This window comes from Aegilops tauschii, chromosome 4 (genome assembly GCF_002575655.3).
Source record: "Aegilops tauschii subsp. strangulata cultivar AL8/78 chromosome 4, Aet v6.0, whole genome shotgun sequence".
NCBI classification, from domain to species: Eukaryota; Viridiplantae; Streptophyta; class Magnoliopsida; order Poales; family Poaceae; genus Aegilops; species Aegilops tauschii.
In genome coordinates this window covers 165024271-165049296 of record NC_053038.3, presented here as the reverse complement: position 1 = coordinate 165049296, position 25026 = coordinate 165024271, and the positions used below count along the sequence as shown (strand labels likewise).

The 25026-nt window shown below is 47.3% G+C and overlaps 1 protein-coding gene and 2 pseudogenes across 2 annotated transcripts; 1 reads left to right on the top strand and 2 right to left on the bottom strand.

Moving 5' to 3' along the window:
- LOC109779686 (probable WRKY transcription factor 4) lies at positions 1-21069 on the bottom strand. Of its 2 annotated transcripts, XM_020338330.4 has the most exons (4): positions 20670-21069; positions 2096-2811; positions 1894-2016; positions 1-635 (listed from the first exon to the last, which is right to left on the bottom strand). In XM_020338330.4, the coding sequence occupies exons 1-4, from the start codon at positions 20997-20999 to the stop codon at positions 347-349; spliced, it is 1458 nt and encodes a 485-aa protein (XP_020193919.1). In that variant the 5' UTR covers positions 21000-21069; the 3' UTR covers positions 1-346. The 2 variants fall into 2 exon arrangements, with proteins under 2 accessions (XP_020193919.1, XP_040243007.1); XM_040387073.3 differs by lacking the exons at positions 1-635; positions 1894-2016; positions 2096-2811 and adding an exon at positions 7399-13791 and having other exon boundaries at positions 20670-20959.
- LOC141021262 (uncharacterized) lies at positions 4293-8930 on the top strand (annotated as a pseudogene).
- On the bottom strand, positions 13783-20624 carry LOC141021427 (uncharacterized; annotated as a pseudogene).
- Positions 21070-25026: the final 3957 nt, after the last annotated feature.

Sequence of the window (25026 nt, the reverse complement as noted above, 5' to 3'; positions counted from 1 at the left end):
TTGACGGAAGGCCATTACCTTGTTCATCAATTAAGACTTTAATACATCCTGTCAGATGACACTTACGGAGATATATGTACAAATGAGGATATCAGGTAAGAGCTACAACTCGAGCATATACACTTGCAACAACGAAACCTCCGTCACCTACAGTTTTTCCATGGAATAGAGACCAGTACAATTTAGAACCAATGGGAGTACAGCATGCAAGATGCAGTGCTGCAACACAGGCTCTGTGCAAGCAAGGCTCTGGAAGAATATCCTCTCGGTTTGAACCAATGCAGCAGCATAACCAGAAATGGGCTAATATATTGGAATAATTTACCTCACTAAGTACTCCAAAAGTTTATGTTATCTCGTTTTCTTCTTTTAGCTGCAAGGAAGAATCTGATGTATGTAGTGCTGCTCTGGGCAACACCCGTTGGCTACTAGATGCTGCCTTCTGCCCTCTATGTAGTAAGCTAATGGAAGAGGATGCATTGGCACTGGCAGCAGCAGCCACGCTGCTCCTAGCTGCTGGCACATCATGGCTATGCTTGCCTTCATATGTAGTTATCACCGCCGTTGGGTCTTGCGAACATCTTTCGATATGCTTCTTTACATCGCATCCCTGGTACGTGCATTTGTAGTAACTCCTACACAGTGCACAACTAGAGTCAATATGTCATGAATAACTTCAGAAAGAGAACAACAAAAAAGGGGGGATTACTCAATAGTGCAAACTGCTAGCTAGATATCATTTTGACAGCAGCGAACTTGCCCAAAAGAACCATAGCAAAAAAATATTCAAATGTTCTGTATATCGCCAAACAAGCAAAGTCAAACAGACTATGCCATAAAAATAATTCAACCGAATAAAAGGAACAGGCAGGTAGCATAGGCAAGGGATTATTCATTCAATCTCTGACTAATTTCCTCGAAAAAGAAATTCTCTGACTAATCAGCAGCATGGTCGATTTGATTATTTTCTTTGCTTAAAACTAAATCTTGTGGTTGTCAGTATGTCTAGAAGTCTAGGGCAGCCCAGTGCATGTAGCTCCCGCTTGCGCAGGGTCCGGGGAAGGGTCCAACCACTTTGGGTCTATAGTACGCAGCCTTTCCGTACATTTTTGTAAGAGGCTGTTTCCGAAATACCTGATCAGGTAAAAGCCTCTTACAGAAATTAGTACGCAGCCTTTCTCTACATATCTATAAGAGGCTGTTTCAGACGACACTTACGCAGCCTTGTGGTTGTCAGTATGTCTAGAAGTCTATCTGTTTGAAATTTTGAGCTACGACTTAAATCTGTCGCAACTCCGTGCAGAAGCAAAATTGTCCACCCAATCAATAGTATTATCAAGTAGTCATGGTTAATCAGAGCTTCATACATGTATGTTTGATAATTCTGACAACAGTATGAGTTCCACTATCTCCAGTAAGTTCATCATTGCCCTCCTAGCTATCACTTGAGAAGGACATTTGCTCACCTCCCAGCCCCTCTGCCATAGACAACCAGAATGCGCAAGGGACATTTGCTCACCTCCCAACCCCTCTGCCCTTGACAACCAGAATGCAACAAGGGGTGTGTAGGTGAGAAAGATCCAAATGTCCAGGATGAAAGCTTATCAATTTTAATTGAAAGCTAGAATCCACCTTTTCAAACACCATTCTGAAAATTAAGATTCAAGTCCTCCAATGCCAGTAAGAAGTTCCAAAAGATCTTATTCCAGTGGAAGGTTTACATATATTCTGTGTCTACAACTAACAAACAGTAGTCTTCTTCATAGTTAGTAATAAATTACATAGAGATGCAGGAAAATGTGGCATTATCTAGAGTTGGTCCCAATATGGTCCAATGTGCAAGCGGGGACTCAGAGCAGAACGGATAAAGATAGAGGGCAACAGAAGGATTACCTTGGATGAGGATTCCCTTTTACCACTTTCTGCCCGTACTTGCGCCACCGGTAGCCATCATCCAAAAGATCAATTTCACTGGTTGTTTGCACGATGATTCTTTGAGCTGGCGCCGGCACATGCCTGTCCAATGAAACTAGCATTTATAGATTGAAGCTTCAAAAAATACTACTAACAAAATTGTATTCACTACATGAACCACCTTTTGTTTGCATTCACAATACCGGCATCTCCATTGTCATCACCTGCTTCATCATTGTCCTCCTCTCGATCACTTGAGCCAGACGATTGATCACCTCCGTCTCTCCTCTTAGAAATTGAAGACCCTGTGATGCCATCATTTGATACCTCAACTTTTCCAGAATGATCTTGAGAGCCTGGTTCTGATCGAGTCAAAGTGTCTCTGTTCTCAGGGAAATCATCTTCATTTAGTAAATTGCCACCATCTTTGGACCTCCTTTTTGGTGGACGCTGGTGGTTATGTTGGCCTCTATAAATTATTTGAGTAATCTGTCCATATGCTGAGTGCTCCACTTTCTTCTTAACTGGACAGCTCGCCTGGGTGCATTTATAGTAGCTCCTTGGATACTCTCCACCCTTAACTGCCTTCTGGCCATACTTTCGCCAATTGTACCCATCATCAGCAGGTTTATCCACGGTGAGGGCCGAAGTTTGGAATCCTTGTGAAACCTCATTTGACTTAAGGTTATCATTAACTGTATGCAGTGGCAGAGTTGCTGTCTCCTTCATTGATGTCACATTTGCAGAAGAGTTGATGAACTGTGATGTCAAAGCTGATGTTGTTGCCGATGAGAAAGGGAGTGAGTAATCTGCTTGACTGCCTACAGTATACTGAGAATGGACTGCTTGTGCTGTTACTTGGGCTAACGCTTGCTGATGGGACATTTCAAAATTCCCCTGTAGAAATAAATGTATTAACATCTCTATTTTTTCAAAAAGAAAAGTGGGAAGAACCCCCGGCCTCGTCATCAATTGATGCACACAGCTATATGTATTATCTATAAGTTCAGACATGAACAGATCTTTGTCTGCCAATATAATATCTATAAGTAGCACCAGAAACAAACACAGTGAATGATGTTCAAGAAAACTCGAGACAAAAACACAAAAACTAGCATCATTGCCATTACTTCACGTTATTTAAAATATAATAATACAGCATTTGGTCAGAATTACTTGCCATTTAGCTTCATGAACACACAAGGAGTAAGTTAACACTTAGTTTTTGACATAGTTCTTACTATTTCTGTACACCATCAGTCTAAAACCACTACAAATAAGCAATTAGTACGGGTATGGAAGGATCTACTACTGACAACCCTAATTACTGAAAAGTAGATAAAAGTGTCTCTGCTTTATTGAGATGGGTCGGCCCCTTTATATAGTATACAATGCTTGACCAACAAGCCGGTAAATCTATTCAAACTATAATACGATCTCTAAACTTACTGGACCCTTTTCTAACAAAGTTTATTGATCAACTAGGACTCTAATTAAGGCCTCAGACTCCATGTTTGATGGCTGGCCCACATAACATCTCTCCCTTCCTTGAAAAACAGCTTGTCCGCAAGCTGTAGATTGTCAATTGCCTCCTAGGGGGCCTTGGGTGCTACCAGTCATCAGACTTGATGAAGAAGAGCCACACGCAATGGTGACCCTGAACATATATCTCGCCGCAGTTGACGCAAAGGCCCCGACGACAATGTTCTTCCAACTCAGCTGGAGTCAGGTGCCGAATTTGCCGTGGCGGGGTTCGCTCTGGAGTGGTTGATGGCAAAACAGGTGCTAGTGGTGCTGGCGGGGAAGGTATTGTAGCTGCGCTGACAGCAGGAGGATTGGACGGGCACAAGGGCCTAGTCCCAGAAAGCTGGTGTGGTAATGTTGGAGGAAAATGCCGCTGCTCATAGGCCTTGGGGAAGGAGATGGCGGTGTGATGCGGAGCATCCTACAATCATCCCCATGTACACTCGAGCCTACGCCATTGGACCTAAGGTGAACTCGCTCATTTCCGAATCTTCCCTTCCGCATGTAAGACATGGATGCTACTTCAAGCGCGGACCTTGTTCATACTCAGGAGACCACGGAGAACCCAAGGACCAAGGCCAAGCGTGCGAGGAAGCAAAGGAAGGAGAAGGAAGAAGAGCCAGCTGCTACAGGCCCCGGACATCCAGCCCGACCCCCGGAAATCCGGCCCCCTTCCTATCCAGAGAGCTCCGGAAGCGACCCCGACAGCCCGGACATCCGGCACCTCCCGAAGTCCCGGACATCCGGCCCCTTCGCCCGGACATCCGGCCCCGGCTATCAAGAGAGCACCGAGACCAGCCCCGCCAGCCCAGACATCCGGCCCGCAAGCCCGGACATCCGGCTCATCCCGAAGGCCCGGACATCCGGCTCATCCCGAAGGCCCGGACATCCGGCTCCGCCTGTCTGCGCACAGTGAAGGGCCGAGGCCCATGTACCCCTTCGCCCACCTAGACTATATATACTCCTCCTCCCTCTTTCTAGGGTTAGCATTGGTTTAGCTCATATGTGAAATAGTGCTTTGCTCATCCATTACGAATCTACTCCACGAGAGAGACCACGGCCCCTCTACGGAGAAGATCCCCTTGGATTCAAGACCCCCTCTTGGGTGGCCCCATCAAGACCTCCTCACGGAGAAGAACCGGTTACCTTTGTATCGTCCCTTGTTGATTGTGGATCTTGTATCTCCTCTCGTGTTCCGAGGATCTAGCACATGTGTGACCGTATCTCGTTGGTTTGAGTGTTTCTCTTGTGTTTCCCTTTGTGATTTCCCCTTGTGTTCTTCGTGTTCTTCGTGGGATCCGCTCCTTTCGTGAAAGATCGGCCGTATAGGGTTCCACCCTACATCACGGTGTGGAGGTCAGATGGTCGTTGAAGCTCAACGTCAATGCAAAGATCACCGGGCAGCCTTGCTGTGTACAGAAACCGTTGTTGGGATGGTGTTAATAGCTCATTGTTGTGGCGCACGAGCGCTACAAACCTGCTGGTGTAGTCTGCTACCGAGGAAGTGAACGGCAGACATGCCAACTCACCGAAGGGATTTGCGCAAAGTGACAGCCCAAACTGAACGTGGCAAGCCTCCTTGCTCCCATGTCAGCATGCCAGAATCACGCTCGAGCTGTAAGTACCAAAATTGAGCATCATTGGTGAGATGGTAGGCTGCAGTCTAAACCTTGTCGGCCTCATCCATGCGCTGTCCACGAAAAAACTGCTCACACATATTAAGCCAACCAACAGGATCGACCAAACCATCCTATATTGGGAAGTCAAGCTTGTGGAAGCAGGGCACGCCGAAACCCAACCTAAGCCAAGGTGATGGGAGAGGTGGATCCATAGATGGGTTGTGGAGGGGACCACAACCATAACAACATATGAAATCGGTTGGCAGGTGGAGTCATGAAGGCGGCGGCTATTGAATTCATGCTCTAGCCAACTCATCCAAAAGTCCGAACTGATGAAGAGAGGCGGGCAATATATTTGAACACTCCCCCTCACGTCTAGGCTATGTTAGTCCTTAGACGTGGGATCGATGTAGGCCGCAGAATCTTTTCTTTTAGTACTGCGTTGGCAAGGTCTTGAACTTGAGACCTCTTGGCTCTGATACATACTGAATTCATGCTCCAGCCAACTCATCCAAAAGTCCGAACTGATGAAGAGGCAGGCAATATATTTCTACAGCGGCAATCTGATGTTGTTGCTGCTGGTAAATCTGCTGATGGCAGGGCTGCTGCTGGTTGGTGGGCAGCAAAATTGGGTAGGGATTTGTGTTAAAGTATTCCTTTTGTCTGTATTTCATGTAATAGGAAACTAGCACAATATCCCACCGAATATTGTTGTATGATTCGGTTGAGGATTTGCTTTTATTCACCTTGATTACCAAGGCATGTAATCCTATATATTGTGTATACAAGGGCCGCCCCAAGTGTGGCATGAATCACACAATCCTACTTTGTTTCTTGGTATCAGACTACCTACGATCCTCCCTGATCGCCCCGCTTGCTCCCTGCCCCTCGCAGCGCTATCCAGCCATGTCCACCACCCCCAACACCAGCTCCTCCCCCGCCTCCTCAACCCTCCCCGTCTCCATGAACTCCACCAACGGCGCCCTGATCACCGCCATCATGCCCGCTGCTGCATCCCCCGCCGTCAACGTCGCGAGTGTCCGCACCCATGTCCCTGTGACACTGGACCTCCATGCCTCCAACTTCACCAAGTGGAGGATGCTCATCCGTGTGCTTCTAGGCAAGTACGATCTGCTCTCCCACGTCAACACCGCCACTGCCGAGGCGGACTGCACCGCGGACTGGTTTCGCGAGGACTATATTGTCCGCTCGTGGCTCTATGGGTCCATCTCGGACGAGATACTCGACATAATCATGGCGGAACGAGACGGCGCAAGAAGCTTGGACACTCATCACCAACCTTTTTCTTGATAATCAGATGACCCGTGCTGTTTATCTTGAGGCAGAGTTCCGCGGCCTCGTCCAAGGCGAGCTCTCCATCACTGCCTACTGCCACCGTCTGAAGGCACTCTCCGACGCCCTCAGTGACGTTGGCACCCCCATCCCCGACCAGACGCTTGTCCTCAATTGCCTTCGTGGCCTCAATCCGTGTTTCTCGGACATCACGACAATTGTCACCATGCAGAACCCCCTTCCCTCGTTCAGCCAGACGAGGTCACCGCTGACCCTCCGCGAGACCCAGCTCGCGAATACCGTCGCGATAGGACACCAGACGGCACTCTATGGTGGTGCACCTCCCCACGGCGCCATCGGCTCCACCTCCTCTGGTCACCTCCACGCACCTGACCGTGGCGACGTCGCTCGACAGGCAACGACGGCCCTCAGTACGGCAACACCGGCCCTCAGTACGGCAACACCTCCGGGGGCGGCTCCTCCGGCAGACACCGCAACAGTGGCAACTGGTAGAAGGGCTTCGGCGGCAGGAACGACGGCGACAGCCGCTCCAACTCCCACGACAGGAACTTCCAGCGCAGGGCGCCCTCGTCCGTTGGTCTCGTCGGTTGGTCCCTGAGTCTGCTTCAATCCCTATACGGGGCAGGCCCAGCAGCTTCAGGCGCCCCCAACAGCGAGGCCCAACGCCGTTGTTGGCCTCCTCGGGCCGCGACCCCCAGTCCTTTCGCCGGCACAGGCCTTTACCTCCCTCGCCCCGCTGCACGTTCAGGCTTTCGGCACCAACGCGCCACCCACTCCTGGCTACGGCGGCACTATGGCGTGGGACTGCTCCGCCCTCCTGCTGCACTAAACAACGCCTAGACTCCATCAACAGTGGGTGAATGGGTAATGGACTCCGGAGCCATAGCGCACATGGCCTCCGACCCCGATATGATTCAACATCTCATGCACTCTCCCTCCTTCGTTGTCACCAAGGGTAATGGCCCCACCTTGCCCATATCCCACACTGGACACACCTCTATACCCGCTTCAACTCGTTCTCTTTTCCTTTGTAATGTTCTACTCGTTCCTCATATCGTCAAGAATTTACTTTCCGTTCGTCGCTTCACCATTGATAATCTTTGTTCTATCGAGTATGACCCCCTCAGTTTTTCTGTGAAGGATCTTCACACCAAGGTCGTGATTCTTCGCTGCAATAGTCTCGGCGACCTCTACGTCTTCCCGTCATCGGTCATCCACCACCACGCCCATGGACTCCTCGCCACCACCTCCACCGAGCTTTGGCACCGTCGCTTAGGTCATCCGGGACGCGACGCCATGTCCCAACTTCATAAGAACTCCTTTATTTCATGTAATAAGGCAGCCTCGCATATTTGTCATGCTTGTCAACTTGGCAAACACGTGTGCTTGCCCTTCGCTAGGTCTACCTCAATAAGCGTCAGACCATTTAAGTTGATCCATTGTGATCTTTGGGCTTCTCCAACTTTGAGTAATTCCGATTTCAAGTACTATCTTGTTATTGTTGACGATATTTCTCATTTTATGTGGACATTTCTTCTCCGGAAAAAGTCCGACACCGCGGCTATTCTTCTTAACTTTGTTGCCTACATTCGCACACAATTTTTACGTCCTCTTGTAGCCATGCAAGCCGACAACGGAACCGTGTTTATCAACTCCACGATCACCTTCTTCTCTACTCATGGTATTCACCTCCATTTTTCGTGCCCCTACACGTCCGCCCAAACGGCAAGGCCGAACGTGCCATCCGCACGATCAACGACGTCACTCGCACTCTCCTCTTCCAGTCCTCCATGCCGCCCTCCTACTGGGCAGAGGCTCTCGCCACTGCAACATACCTTGTCAATATACGCCCCTCACAATCCACTGGTTTTTCAATTCCCTACGTTCGTCTCTACGACACAAAACCAAATTATGCCGCTCTTCGTGTCTTTGGTTGCCTCTGCTATCCCAACCAATCCGCTACGGCCAAGCATGGCTACCACAGCTACACCCACAACCCCTGCTACTATACCTATTAGACCAATTACTAGAGCTCGCGCACGCCAGTTAAATTGCCAGGTACTTCCGTTTCTTGGTAATGTTTCTAATGTTCATGAGAATGTGATGCTGCCTAACTTGGGTACATTTGTGTTGATTACAGTTGAAGGGCCTAGCATGGACAAGAAGGATGAACATTGCAGCATGATCAAGCATGGAGATGAAGGCACGCACGAAGGGAACAAGAACGGAGTTTCCAGTGAAGATTTCCGCACTTTGAAGCCACCATGATGACATACAAGAAGACGGACGAAATATACAAGATGCCCGGTTCATAAAATTCGTCCATAGCTTATTATAGGTGTTGCGCCTTATTTTTGGGCCAGGCCCATGTAATTTCGAAATACCTCTTATTAGGTTGTTTTTAGAGTCTGTATTGTAGGGGGGGACGACTCAGGAGGTGTTTTAGTCCCACCTTGCCAAGGGTGGACAAAATTCCCTCTCTTTTCCCCTATAAATACAGCCCTTAAGGCACCATTTAGACTTGGGTTTTGTTTAGATTAAAGTTCGCCATAGTTTCAACTTCGCGTACTTCGTTTGTGTTCAACGACCAGACCAAGACGTCACAGAACCCCACCTTGATCAATAAAGCTTTCATCTTATATTCGCAATATCCAGATTGCAATCTTAGTTTCTTGCTTGCTCTTCGTTTGCTTGCAAGAAATAGACCTTCGTGGTCAAGTTGATCGTGCTCCGGCGTGGTCAATAACCTCTCGAAGTTGGTTTAGCGATTGCTAAGGCGCGATGTCCTCGCACGTTCGTAGTCGGAAAGTCTTCTCCTCCAAAACGATAATCACCTTCTCATCAGAAGACGGGACACCTTTGCCTCTATCAGTTTCAGTAGTAAATGGGTTAGTTGGATTCACAAGATCACTCGTGGGGGTCGATGGGTGTGAAGCTTAATAACCTAGAGAGCATTGCTCTTTACTACAGGGAAAGGACTGAGGCAAGGAGACCCCCTGTCCCCCCTACTCTTCAATCTAGTAGGATATGTGCTAACTAAAATGCTCTCTAAAGCCTCTGATGCTGATCTAATCAAAAGGCTCTGCTATGATGTCTGGCCAGGAGGTATGATTAGCCTTCAATAAGCAAATGATACAATCATGTTTTGTTGATAGTGACTTGCAGATGGCCACCAATTTGAAATGGGTCCTTACTTACTTGTTTTGAGCAGGTGTCAGGGATGAGGATCAACTTTAATAAAAGTGAAATGATCCCTCTAAACCTTGACCCTGAGGAATCACCAGCTTGGGTGACATTCTAGGGTGCCCTGTTGGGAAATTTCCCATTAAATATCTAGGTGTTCCTCGGCATGTAGAAAAACTGTCTAGGGATGAGGATCAACTTTAATAAAAGTGAAATGATCCCTCTAAACCTTGACCCTGAGGAATCACCAGCTTGGGTGACATTCTAGGGTGCCCTGTTGGGAAATTTCCCATTAAATATCTAGGTGTTCCTCGGCATGTAGAAAAACTGTCTAGGGAGGATCTTCAACCCTTGCTAGACAAGATCCTTAAGAGAATAGCAGGATGGAGAGGGAAGCTCCTATCCTACAAAGGGAGACTAACCCTCATTAAAACCTGTTTAGCTAGCATACCTATCTACCTTTTATCCTTCTTTAAATTCCCCAAATGGGCTATTGACATGATCAATTCCCAAATGGCAAACTGCCTCTGGAATGACTATGAAGGACATAGGAAAATCCACCTAGCCAATTGGCAAATGGTATGCATGAAACAGGAGTTTGGGGGATTAGGGATTCCCAACCTCTTGGGTTAAAAGATACATGGCACGCGAGGGGAAAATCTGGAAAAACTTCGTTGATTCGAAATATCTCAAAACTGCCCCTAATATTTTTTGTGGGAAAACCTTAGGGACCTCCCAATTCTCGAAAGGTGTTATGTGGGCAGCCAAAGCTGTTAAAATGGGGTATAGATGGGTAGTTGGAGATGGGGCTAAGATTAGATTCAAGGAAGACTCCTGGTTTGGCACATCTCCCCTTATGATCCAATTCTGGGACCTGTACTGCATCTGCAGAGAGCAATGCAACACCATCCAGCAAGTCTGGAATGGCGATATACTTAAACTAACCTTTAGAAGTGTTGAGTCGCAGGCTCACCTTGTTTTTTGGCTGTTCCGTATGTGTGTGGCGGCTCCCCTGAGAACGGGAGGACTGGATGCCTCCTTCTAGGTCAGTACCTCCTCATGGGCTTGGGCCCCAAGTGACAAGGCTTGATGGGCTTGGGCCCATACCGGTTCAACACTCCCCCTCAAGATGGGTGGTAGATATCTATCATCCCCATCTTGTCACATGCCAAGTTACAGTCCTTCGTTCCCAGTCCCTTTGTCAAGCAATCTGCAAACTGCTGCCCAGAGCTGACATGAGTAAGACTGATGATACCAGCATCAAGTTTCTCCTTAATGAAGAAGCGATCAATTTCCACATGTTTTGTCCTATCATGCTGAACTGGGTTATTAGCAATGGCTATAGCTGACTGATTGTCACACCACACCTTCAAGGGTCCCTTCCTCAGAAGTTTCAACTCGCTTAGTAGGTACTTCACCCAGAGCATCTCACATAACCCTTGAGATAAAGCTCTATACTCGGCTTCTGCTGTTGATCTAGACACAACAGGTTGTTTCTTGCTTCTCCACGACACCAAGTTTCCTCCCACAAACACACAGTAGCCAGAAGTTGATCTTCTATCATCTTGACAACTGGCCCAATCAGAGTCACTATAGCCATCCACCTCAAGATGTCCACTCTTCGCAAACCACAACCCTTTACCTGGAGTCCCCTTCAAGTATCTCAGAATTCTGTGCACAATATCAAGATGCCCACTCCTTGGTTCATGCATGTATCTGCTCACCACACCCACGGCATACGTAATGTCAGGCCTGGTATGACACAAGTACAATAACCTCCCAACCAGTTTCTGATAATCTTCCTTATTCACCAGCTCGCCTGACTGAGCTGTCACTTGATGATTTTGTTCAATCGGCGTAGGGGCTGCACGGCATCCCATCATGCCCATGTCACTCAAGAGATCCAAGGTGTATTTCCTTTGGCACAAAAATATTCCCTTCTCTGTCCGGGCCACTTCAATCCCAAGGAAGTATTTTAGGTTGCCCAAATCCTTCACCTCAAACTCATTGCTCAGACACCCCTTCAATCTCTTTATTTCCTCATCATCATCTCCGGTGATGATAATGTCGTCCACATAAACTGCAAGAATGGTGATCTTTCGATTAGAGAGTGAGTGTCTGTAGAACACCGTGTGGTCACCATTACATTGACCATACCCCATAGCACGGACAGCACGTCTGAACCTATCGAACCAAGCCCTCGGCGATTGCTTCAGTCCATACAAGGATTTCTTCAGCCTGCATACCTTCCCCGTGGTCTGTGAAGTACCAAAACCTGGTGGTATCTCCATGTACACTTCTTCCTGCAACTCACCATGCAAGAAGGCATTCTTGACATCTAATTGATGCAATTTCCACCCAAAGTTTGCAGCACAGGAAACCAATATCCTTACTGTGTTCATCTTTGCCACTGGAGCAAACGTCTCGTCATAGTCAATTCCATGAGTTTGACTATATCCTCTGGCGACCAATCTGGCCTTATACCGTTCCACCTTCCCCTCAGGATTCTGCTTCACTGTATAGATCCACTTACAACTCACTGCTTTCTTTCCTGCCGGCAATGTGGTTAGCACCCACGTCTTGTTTTTCCTCAGTGCTTCCAACTCTTCTATCATTGCTTCATGCCACTTCGGATCTTGCTTTGCAGCCTTCCAATCCTTTGGGATTGACACAGTTTGAAGAGAGGCAACAAACACTCTATAGGAAGGAGACAAAGCTTCATAAGACACAAAATTTCCAATGTCATGATCATCCAAAACCTCCAGTGGTAAAGCCTTCTGAGCCGCTTCACGTGTCCCCTTTCGCAACGCAATAGGTAGCTCCATTGTGTCAGATGAGCTTGCACCACTGCCTTGCTGCTCCCCCTGCACTTGTTGCTCCCCCTCCTGCACAAGTGGCTGCCGCCGAGAATATACCAGACGAGTGTCAGATGAGTCATGCACCTGTGGCACTTGTGGCTCTCGTCGAGAGTACACTAGGGGGATCTTCTGCCACCGATCTCGAACAAGGAGCTGGAGATTACCAATCTAAATGGGACCCACTGTTGGTTGGACCCGTACCTGCACATCACCATCAGTGAGAGTACCAACCGAAATTGTACCCACAATTGGCTGGACTTGAACCTGCACATCATCATCATCAATGTTAGTGCCCACAGAATCCGCGTGAGTGCGAGATACAGCTTTCTCCCCCTCTTGACCATCTTGCACAGAGTGTAAATGGTCAAGCTCTTGAAACAACACACTTAGATCTGTTGGCTCACCATAGAATGGCTCAGACTCCCTGAAGGTTACGTCCATACTGACAAACCTGCGTTTCTCTGAGGGACACCAACATTTATATCCCTGCTGACTAGAAGAATAGCCCAGAAAAATACACTTCACTGCCCGCAGATCAAGTTTTCCAACAAAGGACGGTGATCTCGAACAAAACAAGTACTGCCAAACAACTTTGGGGGAACAACAAACTTAGTTTCTCCATATACTAGCTCACACGGAGATTTCATGCTTAGTATTCTTGATGGTGTCCTGTTGATCAAGTATGTGGCTGTCATAACTGCTTCACTCCACAAGAATTTGGGCACATTCATCGTAAACATCAATGACCGGGCAACCTCAAGAATATGCCGATTTTTCCTTTCTGCCACTCCATTCTGAGGAGGGGTGTCTGGGCATGAAGTTTGATGAAGAATACCTTGATCAGACAAGTAAGCCCCAAATGTGTTGTTCACATATTCTGTCCCATTGTCAGTCCTGATCACCTGCACCTGAAACTGATTCTTCACCAAGGCATGGAAATTCTGAAAACAGCTAAACGCCTCATCTTTGTGACACGTCAAATAAATCCAAGTCATACGAGAATAACAATCGATGAATGTAACAAAGTATTTCATTCCATTCATTGATACAACTGGGCTCTTCCATACATCCGAATGAATAAGCATAAAAGGAGATATGCTCCTAAGCCCCTTACTCACATATGAGGCTTGTGTGTGTTTGGCATATTCGCAAGCATCACATGTCAACTTGCCCTTGCCTATCCCACACATAACATCCGGAAAGATTCTACTCATCTTATCAAAAGATACATGGCCCATCCTACAGTGATGGATCATCGCCTCCTTCTCCTTGTCCTCCATGGTCGCAGCACACACCAAGTCCGGCTGCACCTCCTGGTCCATGTACCAGAGCCCCCTACGCCTGGTGCCAGTCCGAACCGTCTGACTCGTCTATCGCTCCTGAATCACGCACCCGAATTTGTCAAGGATCACACGACAGTCAATTTGATTAATTAGAGCACTGAAAGAGACCAAATTGACAGGAAAAGCCGGCACATGTAAAACTGAGGATAGGGAGATGGTCAGAGTGCACTTGACTGTGCCAACCCCTATGACAGGCTGGTTTGTGCCATCAGCAGTTTGCACAGTGCCCGTGTGAGATGGAGGGTGCTTATTGTAAGACTCAAACATGCAGGATTTACTAGCAGCATGCTTAGATGCTCCAGAGTCAAGAACCCACTCTGGAGCACTCTCATTAGAAGCAAGAGATGCCTTTTCCGGATTACCTTCATCAATGGAGGCCCAGAGAGCAAAGTCTCCATAGTTAGCATCATCTGCATCTTTGCCTTTTGACGTCCCAGTGTCTCCTGCCATTGTCATGTGAGCCCTCTGATCCCCTGAGTGTCCTGAGTAACCACCTCTGCCCATAGAAGCCTGACCCCTTGAGGTCCCTGAGTATCCACCTCTGCCTCTAGCACTCCTGCCTCTGCCAGTTCCCCCTCTATTGTATCCCCTGCCTCTGCCACGAGTTGGACAGGCCCACTTCCAGTGACCTATCTCCCCACATATATGACATTTGTTGGATCGCTCCACTCCATGCGCTCAGTGACTGCAAATGTCGAAGCCGGCACAGCCTTCATGTCTGCATGCTCAAGAGATAGCCGCACCTCCTCTTGAGACATTGCAGCAATAGCCTCCTCAATAGAGGGCAGAAGAGGTTGGTGCAACAGGGAAGCCCTCCTGCCATGAAAGCAACCTCTAAGACCCTCCAACAGTTTCAGCACACGCCTGCGTGCAATCCACTTGCGCCCTGACTCGATGCAAGCCGCATCATAGAGTTCCAGAGGGCCGCAGCTATCCTGCTCTGCCCACAGAGCCTGCAGCTCTGCCACATATGCCATCACTGACATGTCGTCACCTTGATGCAGCGGACTGATCTTCCCCTCAATCTGAGCAATTAGCATGACATTGCCCTTGCCTGAGTACAAAGTGGACAAAGTCGTCCATATCGCAGCGGATGTGGATAGCCCCTCCACAGAGCGTCCAATGGGGGGCACCACCGAGTTCAACAACCAGCCAATGAGCACAGAGTTTATGACCTTCCATCTCTTTCCCTCCGCAGTAGTCGTCTCCTGGTTCAGCAACAACACCCAACAAGTGCCCATCAAGCTCCTTCTGTTCCACAGCCAGCAACGCCCTCCGGGACCAGCTCAGATAATTGGTAGTCCCCTCTAACTTCATGTCCATGGGCGACAGTTCGATCTTCTGAGCCACTTCCTGTCGAGGAACGATGGCCCCAGATTTCAACTCCTCGAGGAACTTAGCTAGCTTCTCGAAAGCCTCAGCAAGGCCTGTTGGCTCACTCATCTTCAGACACAGGCTCTACACACCCAACAACAACAACAGCAAGCACAGCCGCACACAGTCCTCTGCAGAATCAGCAGCAACAGTCCTCTGCACACACACAGCAAGGCCCTCTGTTCTTTCTCCCCCTCTGCCCACACTCCGCACGCGCAGCAGCAACAATAAGCAGCACCTTCCTCTCTTCAATCCCAGCAGCCAGGACACAACAACAACGAGCAGAGCCGTGCGGACTCGCTCTCTCCCTCCGCGCGAACGACAGCAGCACGCCTCTCCTGCTCTGCACGCTTGCTGTTCCTCCGGCTCTTCTCCTCGTCCTGCGCCACAGCCGCACGCCTCCACGCGCACAGCCGCCGTCGATTTCCCGCTGGCCCGCGCAGCCGCCGTGCGCTCGCCGCCGTGACGCTCAGCCGCACGCGCGCGCTCGCACACAGCCACGTCCGCCTAGATGCGCCGCCGCCTCCTCACCGGACTCCGCCGCCGGCCGGTGACTAGGCCACCGTAGCCGTCGTCCCCAGCACCTCGCCTGCGTCTGATACCATGTTGAGTCGCAGGCTCACCTTGTTTTTTGGCTGTTCCGTATGTGTGTGGTGGCTCCCCTGAGAACGGGAGGACTGGATGCCTCCTTCTAGGTCAGTACCTCCTCATGGGCTTGGGCCCCAAGTGACAAGGCTTGATGGGCTTGGGCCCATACCGGTTCAACAAGAAGGGTCTTTGATGATCAAATGATGCTCAAGTGGTTTGAACTGGAAGAGATAGCCAAAAGTATGGTCTTTACAGAAGAGTGTGACTCTTGTTTGGCAATATGAAGCCTCTGGGCAATACTCCTCTAGCTCACTCTACACGATTATTAATTTCGGAGGAGTTACCCCGATCTTTCTACCAGCGGTGTGGAAAATCACCATACCTCCGAGGGTGCACGTTTTTCTTTGGTTGCTATTCTACAACAAATTGATGACTAGAGATAACTTGCTGAAAAGGAACTGAAGAAACCTGAAGACTGTGTCTTCTGTTCGTGCAAGGAATCCATTTATCATCTGTTTTTTGAATGCGTAGTAGCTCAAGAGATCTGGGGCACGGTTAGCTGCCTGCTAGGCAGGACCATAGGGAGTAATCTAGAATCCATTGCATCCTTGTGGGTTGCAGGGAAACAACAAGATCGTGTTAACACCATTTGCTCTGTTGTGCTATGGGCTATTTGGAAAATTAGAAATAACATGATCTTTAACGGTGTGTCATGGATCTCTGTCAAGCAAATCTGGTGGCTGGTCTTAAAGCTCGTCAAGAAATGGAAGGTGATTTACAAGGAGCACATGACGGCTCGGCTGGAGAACTTCGAAAGCCAGCTGCAACATTTGATCAGGAGTCCACTGCTGCTCACGTGGGGGTGAATTGGACAAAACCCGGCCTCGACACCAAGCACCTAGGCGCGCTGCTCAGGAGGGGGGTCTCTAACCCAACCCCCAGTCCAGTCTCCACGCTCGACTTCGGCACCATGGCATCTCCTGTATGCATATAGCCTGGTGGTCTCCAATTGTGGTGCGCGTGCTGGCTTTTCATTTGCGGGCTATGTAATATAGATGATATTCTTCATTTTACAGCACGTGTGTTGTTTCCCTCTTTTCCTTTGCTTTGGGTGTGTTGAACTGCCCTTCGGGCCGCTGTGGTACTTGGTTTGGCTTCTTTAATATAAAGGGAGGGCGGGGAGCTCCTCCTTTTCGTCTTAAGAAAATACAAGGGCCGCCCCAAGTGTGGCGTGAATCACACAATCCTAATTTGTTTCTATTTGCGGTGGGATTTGAGCTGTAAGGTGTTGGCATGTGAAGGTCTCCAATTGCTTCATGATGATCTTCATATGTTCCACAACCTTGATCTAGATTTCTTTGGCTCATACCAAATTAGAAGGATCTACTACTGACATAACCCTAATATTACTGAAAAGTTGAGGGGTCGGCCTTTTTATATACTACACAGGACTTGACGAACAAGCCCGTAAATCTATTCAAACACTGACACGGTCTCTAAACTGACTGCACTCTTTCCTAACAAAGTTGCTTACTCAACTAGGACTCTAATTAGTCATAAGATTACACGTTTGATGGACTGCCCACAACAGGCTATTTGGAGAATATGTTGCATTAAAAAACAGTAAGTACTTGAAAACCTAAACAAAAAAAGTCATACATTCAATCACTTTTACAACATCGACAAGGAATATAATTACAAAGTCAAGTATGGTATTCTAGGCACAAAGATAAATTTGTTGGTTTGGCGTGTATGGATTCATCCCACCACTATATTGCGTTTTAGACGGTTTGAGGAAACCGGGTTTGAACACCCAAAGATACAGAAAATGCAGAACAAAAGTGATGAGTGTAGGGCATAAAGAACCTGATGTGGAGCATCCCATGAGCATCACCATGAACCCATCATCAACCCCACAAGCACCTATTGGATCGATGACAACAGCTCATGCATGCGCCATTCAAACCGAGGTGACATCTCTCCTACTTGAGTTCCCTATGAATTTGGATGAGACATGGGTTCTAGCTCAAGCCGAAATGCTATGTACGCACACTTACGTACGAAGACATAGACCCAAGAGAAGCAAGGAAGGATGTCCAACTCCCAAGCAAGGAGCAGAGGCTCAAAGAAGAGAAAGAAGCAAATCAGTGCAAATTTTGCACTACCAGATAGTCCGGTTGACTGACCGGACATTCGGGTGAGCCGCGATGGCCCCTCGGCCTCATCCCTCTGGAGCGACCAGACGGTCAACCAGACTATCTGGTCCGACCAACCACTGTCCTGTCCGGACAACGAGACTGTTCGGTCGACGCTGCCACCCGCGATCAGACACGCCGACTTCCACCACCAGATTGTCTGGTCTCACGAAACAAGACTGTCTAGTCTAGCGCTGAGACCTCTGAAGAGTTGCGCTTGGACTATAAATACATGTACTCCTCTTATATCTAGGATTAGTAGAGTAGAAACTAAATCTTGAGAACTTTGCTCAACCTACCCTCTCCCTTGGAGATTAAGACCTCTTACGGGAGAAGAATCCATTGGATTACAAGATTTTTTACGGGAGAAAAATCCTTCAGATTACAAGACCTCCATATCCTTAGGATGAACTATCTCCCATCTCCCCTAGAGATTTGGAAGAGCTAGCCTAGTTATCTTTTCCTTTGTTGTTGTTTGGATCTTGCAGTGTATCGTACTTTGACATGTGTTTTGAGTAAAACTTTGTAGTGAGTGTCCTTGTGAGTGTTATCTTGAATGTTCCTCCGTTGCTCTTCGTGTTCAATGCATTCGACATCTAATTCATGAAGATCGTGCCACCCATGCGGTTTGCCCTGTATATGAACCTATATCCACTCAAGTAATGCACAAGGACAAAGGGATCATTTTCCTAGGATTATTCAGTAATATACATGTGCCATATATTTGCGCCATTTTCCAAACATTTTGATGGTCCATAGCATCAAAAGAGTTTGTCATCTTTTTCTAGAATGTGCAGGGCATTGTGTTTCTTTCATTGAGTATTTTTCAAAGGAGTATCGATCCCCGATTTTTGTCACGCATTGTAATGCACTCATACACCAAATTTCCATAAATGCTAAGCAGCACCAGTTGTCCATGGACTAAGACAATCACCCTGCTGTTTACTTGTGTTCGCAAGAATCCAGAGTCAAATTATTAGTGAATAAATCACATCCAATGCTACAAAAAAATATTGTTGAAGTGCCGGCAAAGAAATTGTTTGAGTTGGCCTCTTAAGGGGTTAAGACTTAAGAACCCACTTCAGTGGCTGCATAACCCTGTCAATAAGTGCAAACCTGCAAATTACTACCTCCGTCCTGGTTTATTGGTCCCCTTAGTATTCTGTGCCAAACTTTGACCATAGATTTAACTAAGAACATAATAATGCATGTCACTAAAAATTATATTGTTGGATTCATATTTGAACGTAGTTTTCAAGGATACTATTTTTGGTTACATGCATTAACATTTTGTTAGTTAAATCTAAGGTCAAAATTTAACACCAAATACGAAGGGGACTAATAAACCAGGACGGAGGTAGTACTAAAGAATATTCCAAACGATTTCCTTCTTTGCTAGTGTAAATAGCTCCAAGCCTGTATTTCTCACCATGTTGTATCGCAAATCAACTTTTTGCATGCAAGAAATAAGTTCTTAAGAATGGGTATGTACTTTTGTTGTACTTTCTAGTATAACTGAATGGATGATCTTCTTAAAGGTTCCATAGGCACCCATTTCCACGTAAATATAAAACCGGAAGCTGGTTGCTCGCTTACCGTCTACTGATTTACAGAATATTAAGTCAATGATGGCAACCCTAATATGATCAATTCTGTGACAATCAATAACATTTTCATAATTTATACTGAACTCATTTTGCAGCATCCATGTCTTCCGGTGACTGTTTAATGGAGAAAGAACTACAATGATATAACGTGATTGTGATATACTCCCTCCGTTCCAAATTACTCGCCGTGGTTTTAGTTCAAATTTGAATTTGAACTCAAACCATGACAAGTAATTTGGAAGGAAGGGAGTAGTATGAATACATGGCAGTGACAAAGCATAGACACATTGGCCCACTTTTACCAGCCCGGTCTAGACAATAAGAAAGGATAGCTACATCAAAGTGTATGAAGCTCAGTTTTTTGGAAATGCAGCTGATCCAGATTATCAATTGTGAGTACTAACTAGGGACTCCACTAGACTTCATAACAAAATTAAAATATTTATCTGGTACCTTGACCAGCAGGTCATCTTGACTAAAGATACTTGAAAAACAAATTGGCGGGATGCACCAAGTGTTGCTTCCGTGGCAATGAAGAGTCGATTCAGCATCTATTTCTTCATTGCCCACTTGGCACTTGCTAAGTTACTATGGCAATCGGTCCATATAGCCTTTTTCTTTGCTTTTTGAGCAGCCGTATTTCTTCATTGCCCACTTGGCACTTGCTAAGTTACTATGTCAACCACTTTTTCTTTGCTTTTTGTGCAGCCATATGTGACATTTTATGTAACTTGATCTTGTTTGACCTCCGATGACAATAATTAATTAAAAGGTTGTGTGCATCACTCAATGCAGAGGTCAAGGGAGTCACCCACTTTTCAAAGAAAAAATTAGACTTCATAACACATTTTCCACAACACAATTGCTAAGGGTCTAGAGCAATCCATCAGATCCTGCATGAGTGCACAAAACACTGTGAGTACAGCACTCGTACCCCTCCGCGATGGTTCTACGCCCCAATCTCGTCACTACTACCCAGTCCAGGCACTATCATTGTACTGCTACTAATCTAAAAAATACGCAGTACGAGTTGAAAGTAGCAGGATAGTATCTGCAACTTTAACAAACTAGCACTCTTAACGCACGAGCTGGAAACCTAAGCAACGGCAAGCACTGGTGCAGGAGCAAGTAGTAAGGCTGGAGGAGTTACCGTAGGGGGGAAGGGGCCGACGAGAGCGGTGGGGCTGAGCCCCGGTGGCACGGCGAACGGTGAGGGAGGGGAAGGGGGTGCGGCTGGGGAGCCCATGGCGCCGACAAGGAGCTGGGTGAAGGAGCCGTGGAAGGCCGAGGAGGGCATGTCCGGGAAGAGCGCGGCGGCGAGGGTGAACGGGCCGGGGCTGGTCTCGGCAAAGGACGCGGCGGTGGCGCCAGAGCCGAAGAAGGATTCGACGGCGGAGCGCGGGGGTAGCGAGAGCGCGGGGCGCGGAGGAGTGCAGCGCGCGCCCTCGCCGCCGCCGGCAGAGGCCTCGTGTGCCGCCATGAGAAAGGAGAGATGGTGGGCGGAGCACTTGCGGAGGGGTCTTTTTGCGGGGTTTGTGGGGAACCAAAGATACGGCGAGTCCACTGCTTTAGGGGAGACACCTCTTTTCATTTTTCAGAAAATGAACAACCTTGCATTATTCCTGAATTTATTTCATAATTTCCGGCGATGCGCTTTCAATGGAAGAAGACATTCCCGTCAACAACGAGGCGTCTACGGTGACTTCGTAAATTTCAAGATGACATGCCGGCTGAGTCTCTCAGAGGTGCTCATAGGGATAGGGGTAGGGTGTGCATGTGTGCGTTCATAAGGATAAGTGTATGCGCGTATGTATGAGCGCTTGCGTCTGTACTGATTCAAAAAAAAAGGAACAACCACTTGATCGTCTCTTTTTTCTTTTCTTTTTTGCAGAACAACCTCTTTTTTTAGACCGAACAACCTTTTTCGCGAATACGCTTCAGAGCGTATCATTACATTGATAGAGGAAATCAAATACAGGGTAGTGCCCAACCACATACACAGATTGACATGGTCAGGGCACCCAATGAGCAGAAGAAAAAGGGGGTGCTCATCCCCAAAAATGCATGTCAGGTTACAGGAATAACTACTCTTAATCCTTTGACTCCGTTTTAGCCTAAGAGCAAGCCTCCTCCTTGATCGCGTCGATAAGGGTGAAGGATGACGGCGTGATCTTTTCGGAGATGATGGGTTTGTGGTGTCGCCAAATAGACCATGCAGCGAGCGCGGCAATGAAGGCTAGACCACGGCGTACGGGTGTCGCGGTAGCATCAATGGTCGAAGTCCACCCGTCGAAGAAGCCCAAGGATCCGTCGGCATGGTAACTTGAGGGCAGCGCCATGAGAGGATTTCCTGCCAAACCACTCTAGCGAAGACGCAGCCAGTGTCTCTTGTCCATGCGAACAAAGAACGCAGGTTGGCTCATGGGGTAGGCCTCGGCGGGCCAACACCGGTTCATGGGATGCCAACCAAAGGAAGAACTAGACCGAGAGGGGAGCCCAAGTCTTCCGAATCAGCCGCCAATGCTCGGAAGCAGAAGAGCCCAAGAATAGCGCTTGGTAGCACGATGTCACCGAGTAGATCATGTTCTCCATCCAACGCCAACGGATCACACTGGGTCATGGGGTGAGAAATACATGCTGCAGGCGGCGCCATAAGTCGACATACTCGATGGTGGCCGCCGGTCCTAGTGCTTCCTGGATGTCGAGAATCCAAGTGCAGTCCTAAAGAGCCTGCACGAGCGAGAGCGTACGCCTACACCGGCATGGCACCATGGTAATCAGGGTTGGAGCAAGGTTGGAGATGGAGTTCCCATCAAGGGTCGATCTAGGAACGCTAGGAGGTGTCATTGCTAACAGCCCATGTGGTGGATGCCCTGAAGAATTGCAGCACCTCGAGGTCAGAGGGAGGTTGTGTTGAAATATGCCCTAGAGGCAATAATAAAGTTGTTTTTATCATATTGCTTTGTTCTTGATAAGTGTTTATTCTCCATGCTATAATTGTATTAATCAGAAACTCAAATACATTTGTGGATACATAAACAAATATTGTGTCTATAGTAAGCCTCTGCTAGACTAGCTCGTTGATTAAATATGGTTAAGGTTTCCTAACCATGGACATGAGTTGTCATTAATAACAAGGTCATATCATTAGGAGAATGATGTGATGGACAGACCCAATCATAAGCTTAGCATCTGATCGTCTCACTAAGTTTAAATTGCTACAACTTTCTTAATGTCAAGTACTCCCTCCATCTCAGTTTACAAGGCTTGCACGTGTATTTAGGTTGTCAATTTAACTTATATAAAATAAATTGTTTAACATAAAAATTATATCATTAGAAAATAGAACACTAAAAGAAATATGTCAACTTGCGACCATCACTATTGGTCACTGAAAGGTCATTGTTTTTCATTTGCGACCTTTTTGTGACAAAAAACAAATGGTCAAAAGCTGACGGTCGTAAACTGAAATTCACGACCTTATTTGTGATATGTAAAAGGTCGTTGGTTCTTTGACCAATCTTTTGGTCACTAGCAGCCTCCCCAGGCCACGTAGGATCCAGCATGGCAAGCTTACGTGGATAAGAATCAGCCCGGTCCAATTCGGTGTTTATATAGGCCGAGCCCATTAATTCAGCCCATTTATTTATTTTTCTGCTAATTTTGGTGAACTACACGGGCCAAGCCCTACAATTTGGCCTTTTTATTTTTGGGTTGTAGCCTTTTGTTTCTTTTTTTTAATGCACCCCAATTGTCAAATTCTGGTAAGTGGGTCCCAAATGTGACGTTCTAGTTTGTGGGACCCTGTGATACGTCTCCAACGTATCTATAATTTATGAAGTATCCATGCCATGTTTACAATAGTTTTATATGATTTTGGTATGATTTGATTAGAACTAACCCGGACTGACGTTGTTTTCAGCAGAACTACCGTGGTGGTGTTTTTGTGCAGAAATAAAAGTTCTCGGAATGCGATGAAAATCAATGGAGAATTTTTCTGAAAAATATAACAAATACTGGAACGAAGAGTTACCGGAGGGTAGTCCCGTGGGCCCCATGAGGGTGGAGGGGGCGCCCCTGTGCCTCGTGGACTTCCCGTGGGGCCCCTGACTTGTTCTCGACGCCAACCTCTCCTATAAATACCCAAACCTCCAGAAAATAACCTAGATCGGAAGTTCCACCGCCGCAAGCCTCTGTAGCCACGAGAAATCAATCTAGGCCCTCTCTGGCACCCTGCCGGAGGGGGCCATCATCACCGGAGGCCATGGAGGAGGATCCCGGAGGGGCCATCATCGCCATGAAGGCCAAGATCCAGAGGGAGAACCTCTCCCCATCCAGGGGGGAGGCCATGTAGGACGAAGCACAAGGGGGAGAACCTCTCCTCCTCTCTCAGTGGCGCCAGAGTGCCATCGGGAGGGGAACCATCGTCGCGGTGATCGTCTTCATCAACATCACCATCCGCATCTATTTTACGTAGTCCACTCTCCCGCACCCCGCTGTAATCCCTACTTGAACATGGTGCTTTATGCCACATATTATGATCCAATGATGTGTTGCCATCCTGTGATGTTTTGAGTAGATATCCTTTGTCTTTGGGTTGATTGATGATCTAGATTGGTATGAGTTGTATGTTTTATTTTGGTGTTGTTCTATTGTGCCCTCCGTGTCGCGCAAGCGTGAGGGATTCCCGCTGTAGGGTGTTGCAATACGTTCATGATTCGCTTATAGCGGGTTGCTTGAGTGATAGAAGCATAAACCCGAGTAAGGGGTTGTTGCGTATGGGATAAAGGGGACTTGATATGTTAATGCTATGGTTGGGTTTTACCTTAATGATCTTTAGTAGTTGCGGATGCTTGCTAGAGTTCCAATCATAAGTGCATATGATCCAAGAAGAGAAATTATGTTAGCTTATGCCTCTCCCTCATATGAAATTGCAATGACGACCACCGGTCTTGTTAATGATTGCCTAGGATAATTCCGCACACCGGCCCATCATTATTCCACACTCGCTATTTATAATATTTAGTAATATATTCTAACTTTATGATAACAGCACCTACTTTTATATTTTAGCTCTCCGATACCATGCAAAGTTATCCTCTTCATACCACAACGTAGTTTTATTTCTCGTTTCTAGTTGGAAGCAAACGTTCGATGTACGTAGAGTCGTATCAGTGGCAGATAGGACTTGAGAGAATATTGATCTTACCTTTAGCTCCCTGTGGGTTCGACAATCCATACTTATCACTTCCACCTTTGGGAATTGCTACGATGATTCCTTGCACTTGGGGATTATCACCCTGCTGTCAAGGTCATGCTCTTCAATTTCAATATGCCAATACAAAAAACAGACGGAATACTTCAAATAACAGCAAGCAGTCTGCTACATCATATAACATACATACAAATGTGATCAGCATCAAGTTTACAATTAGATAACAAGCTCTAAAGTGCACGGTATATCACATGAGTATCACATGAGTCTATCACATTGATAGAGGCGAAGG

Bases quoted from the DNA above. Each gene is read 5' to 3' on its own strand.
- LOC109779686 (XM_040387073.3), bottom strand. From the start codon at position 12,379: ATGGAGCTACCTATTGCGTTGCGAAAGGGGACACGTGAAGCGGCTCAG.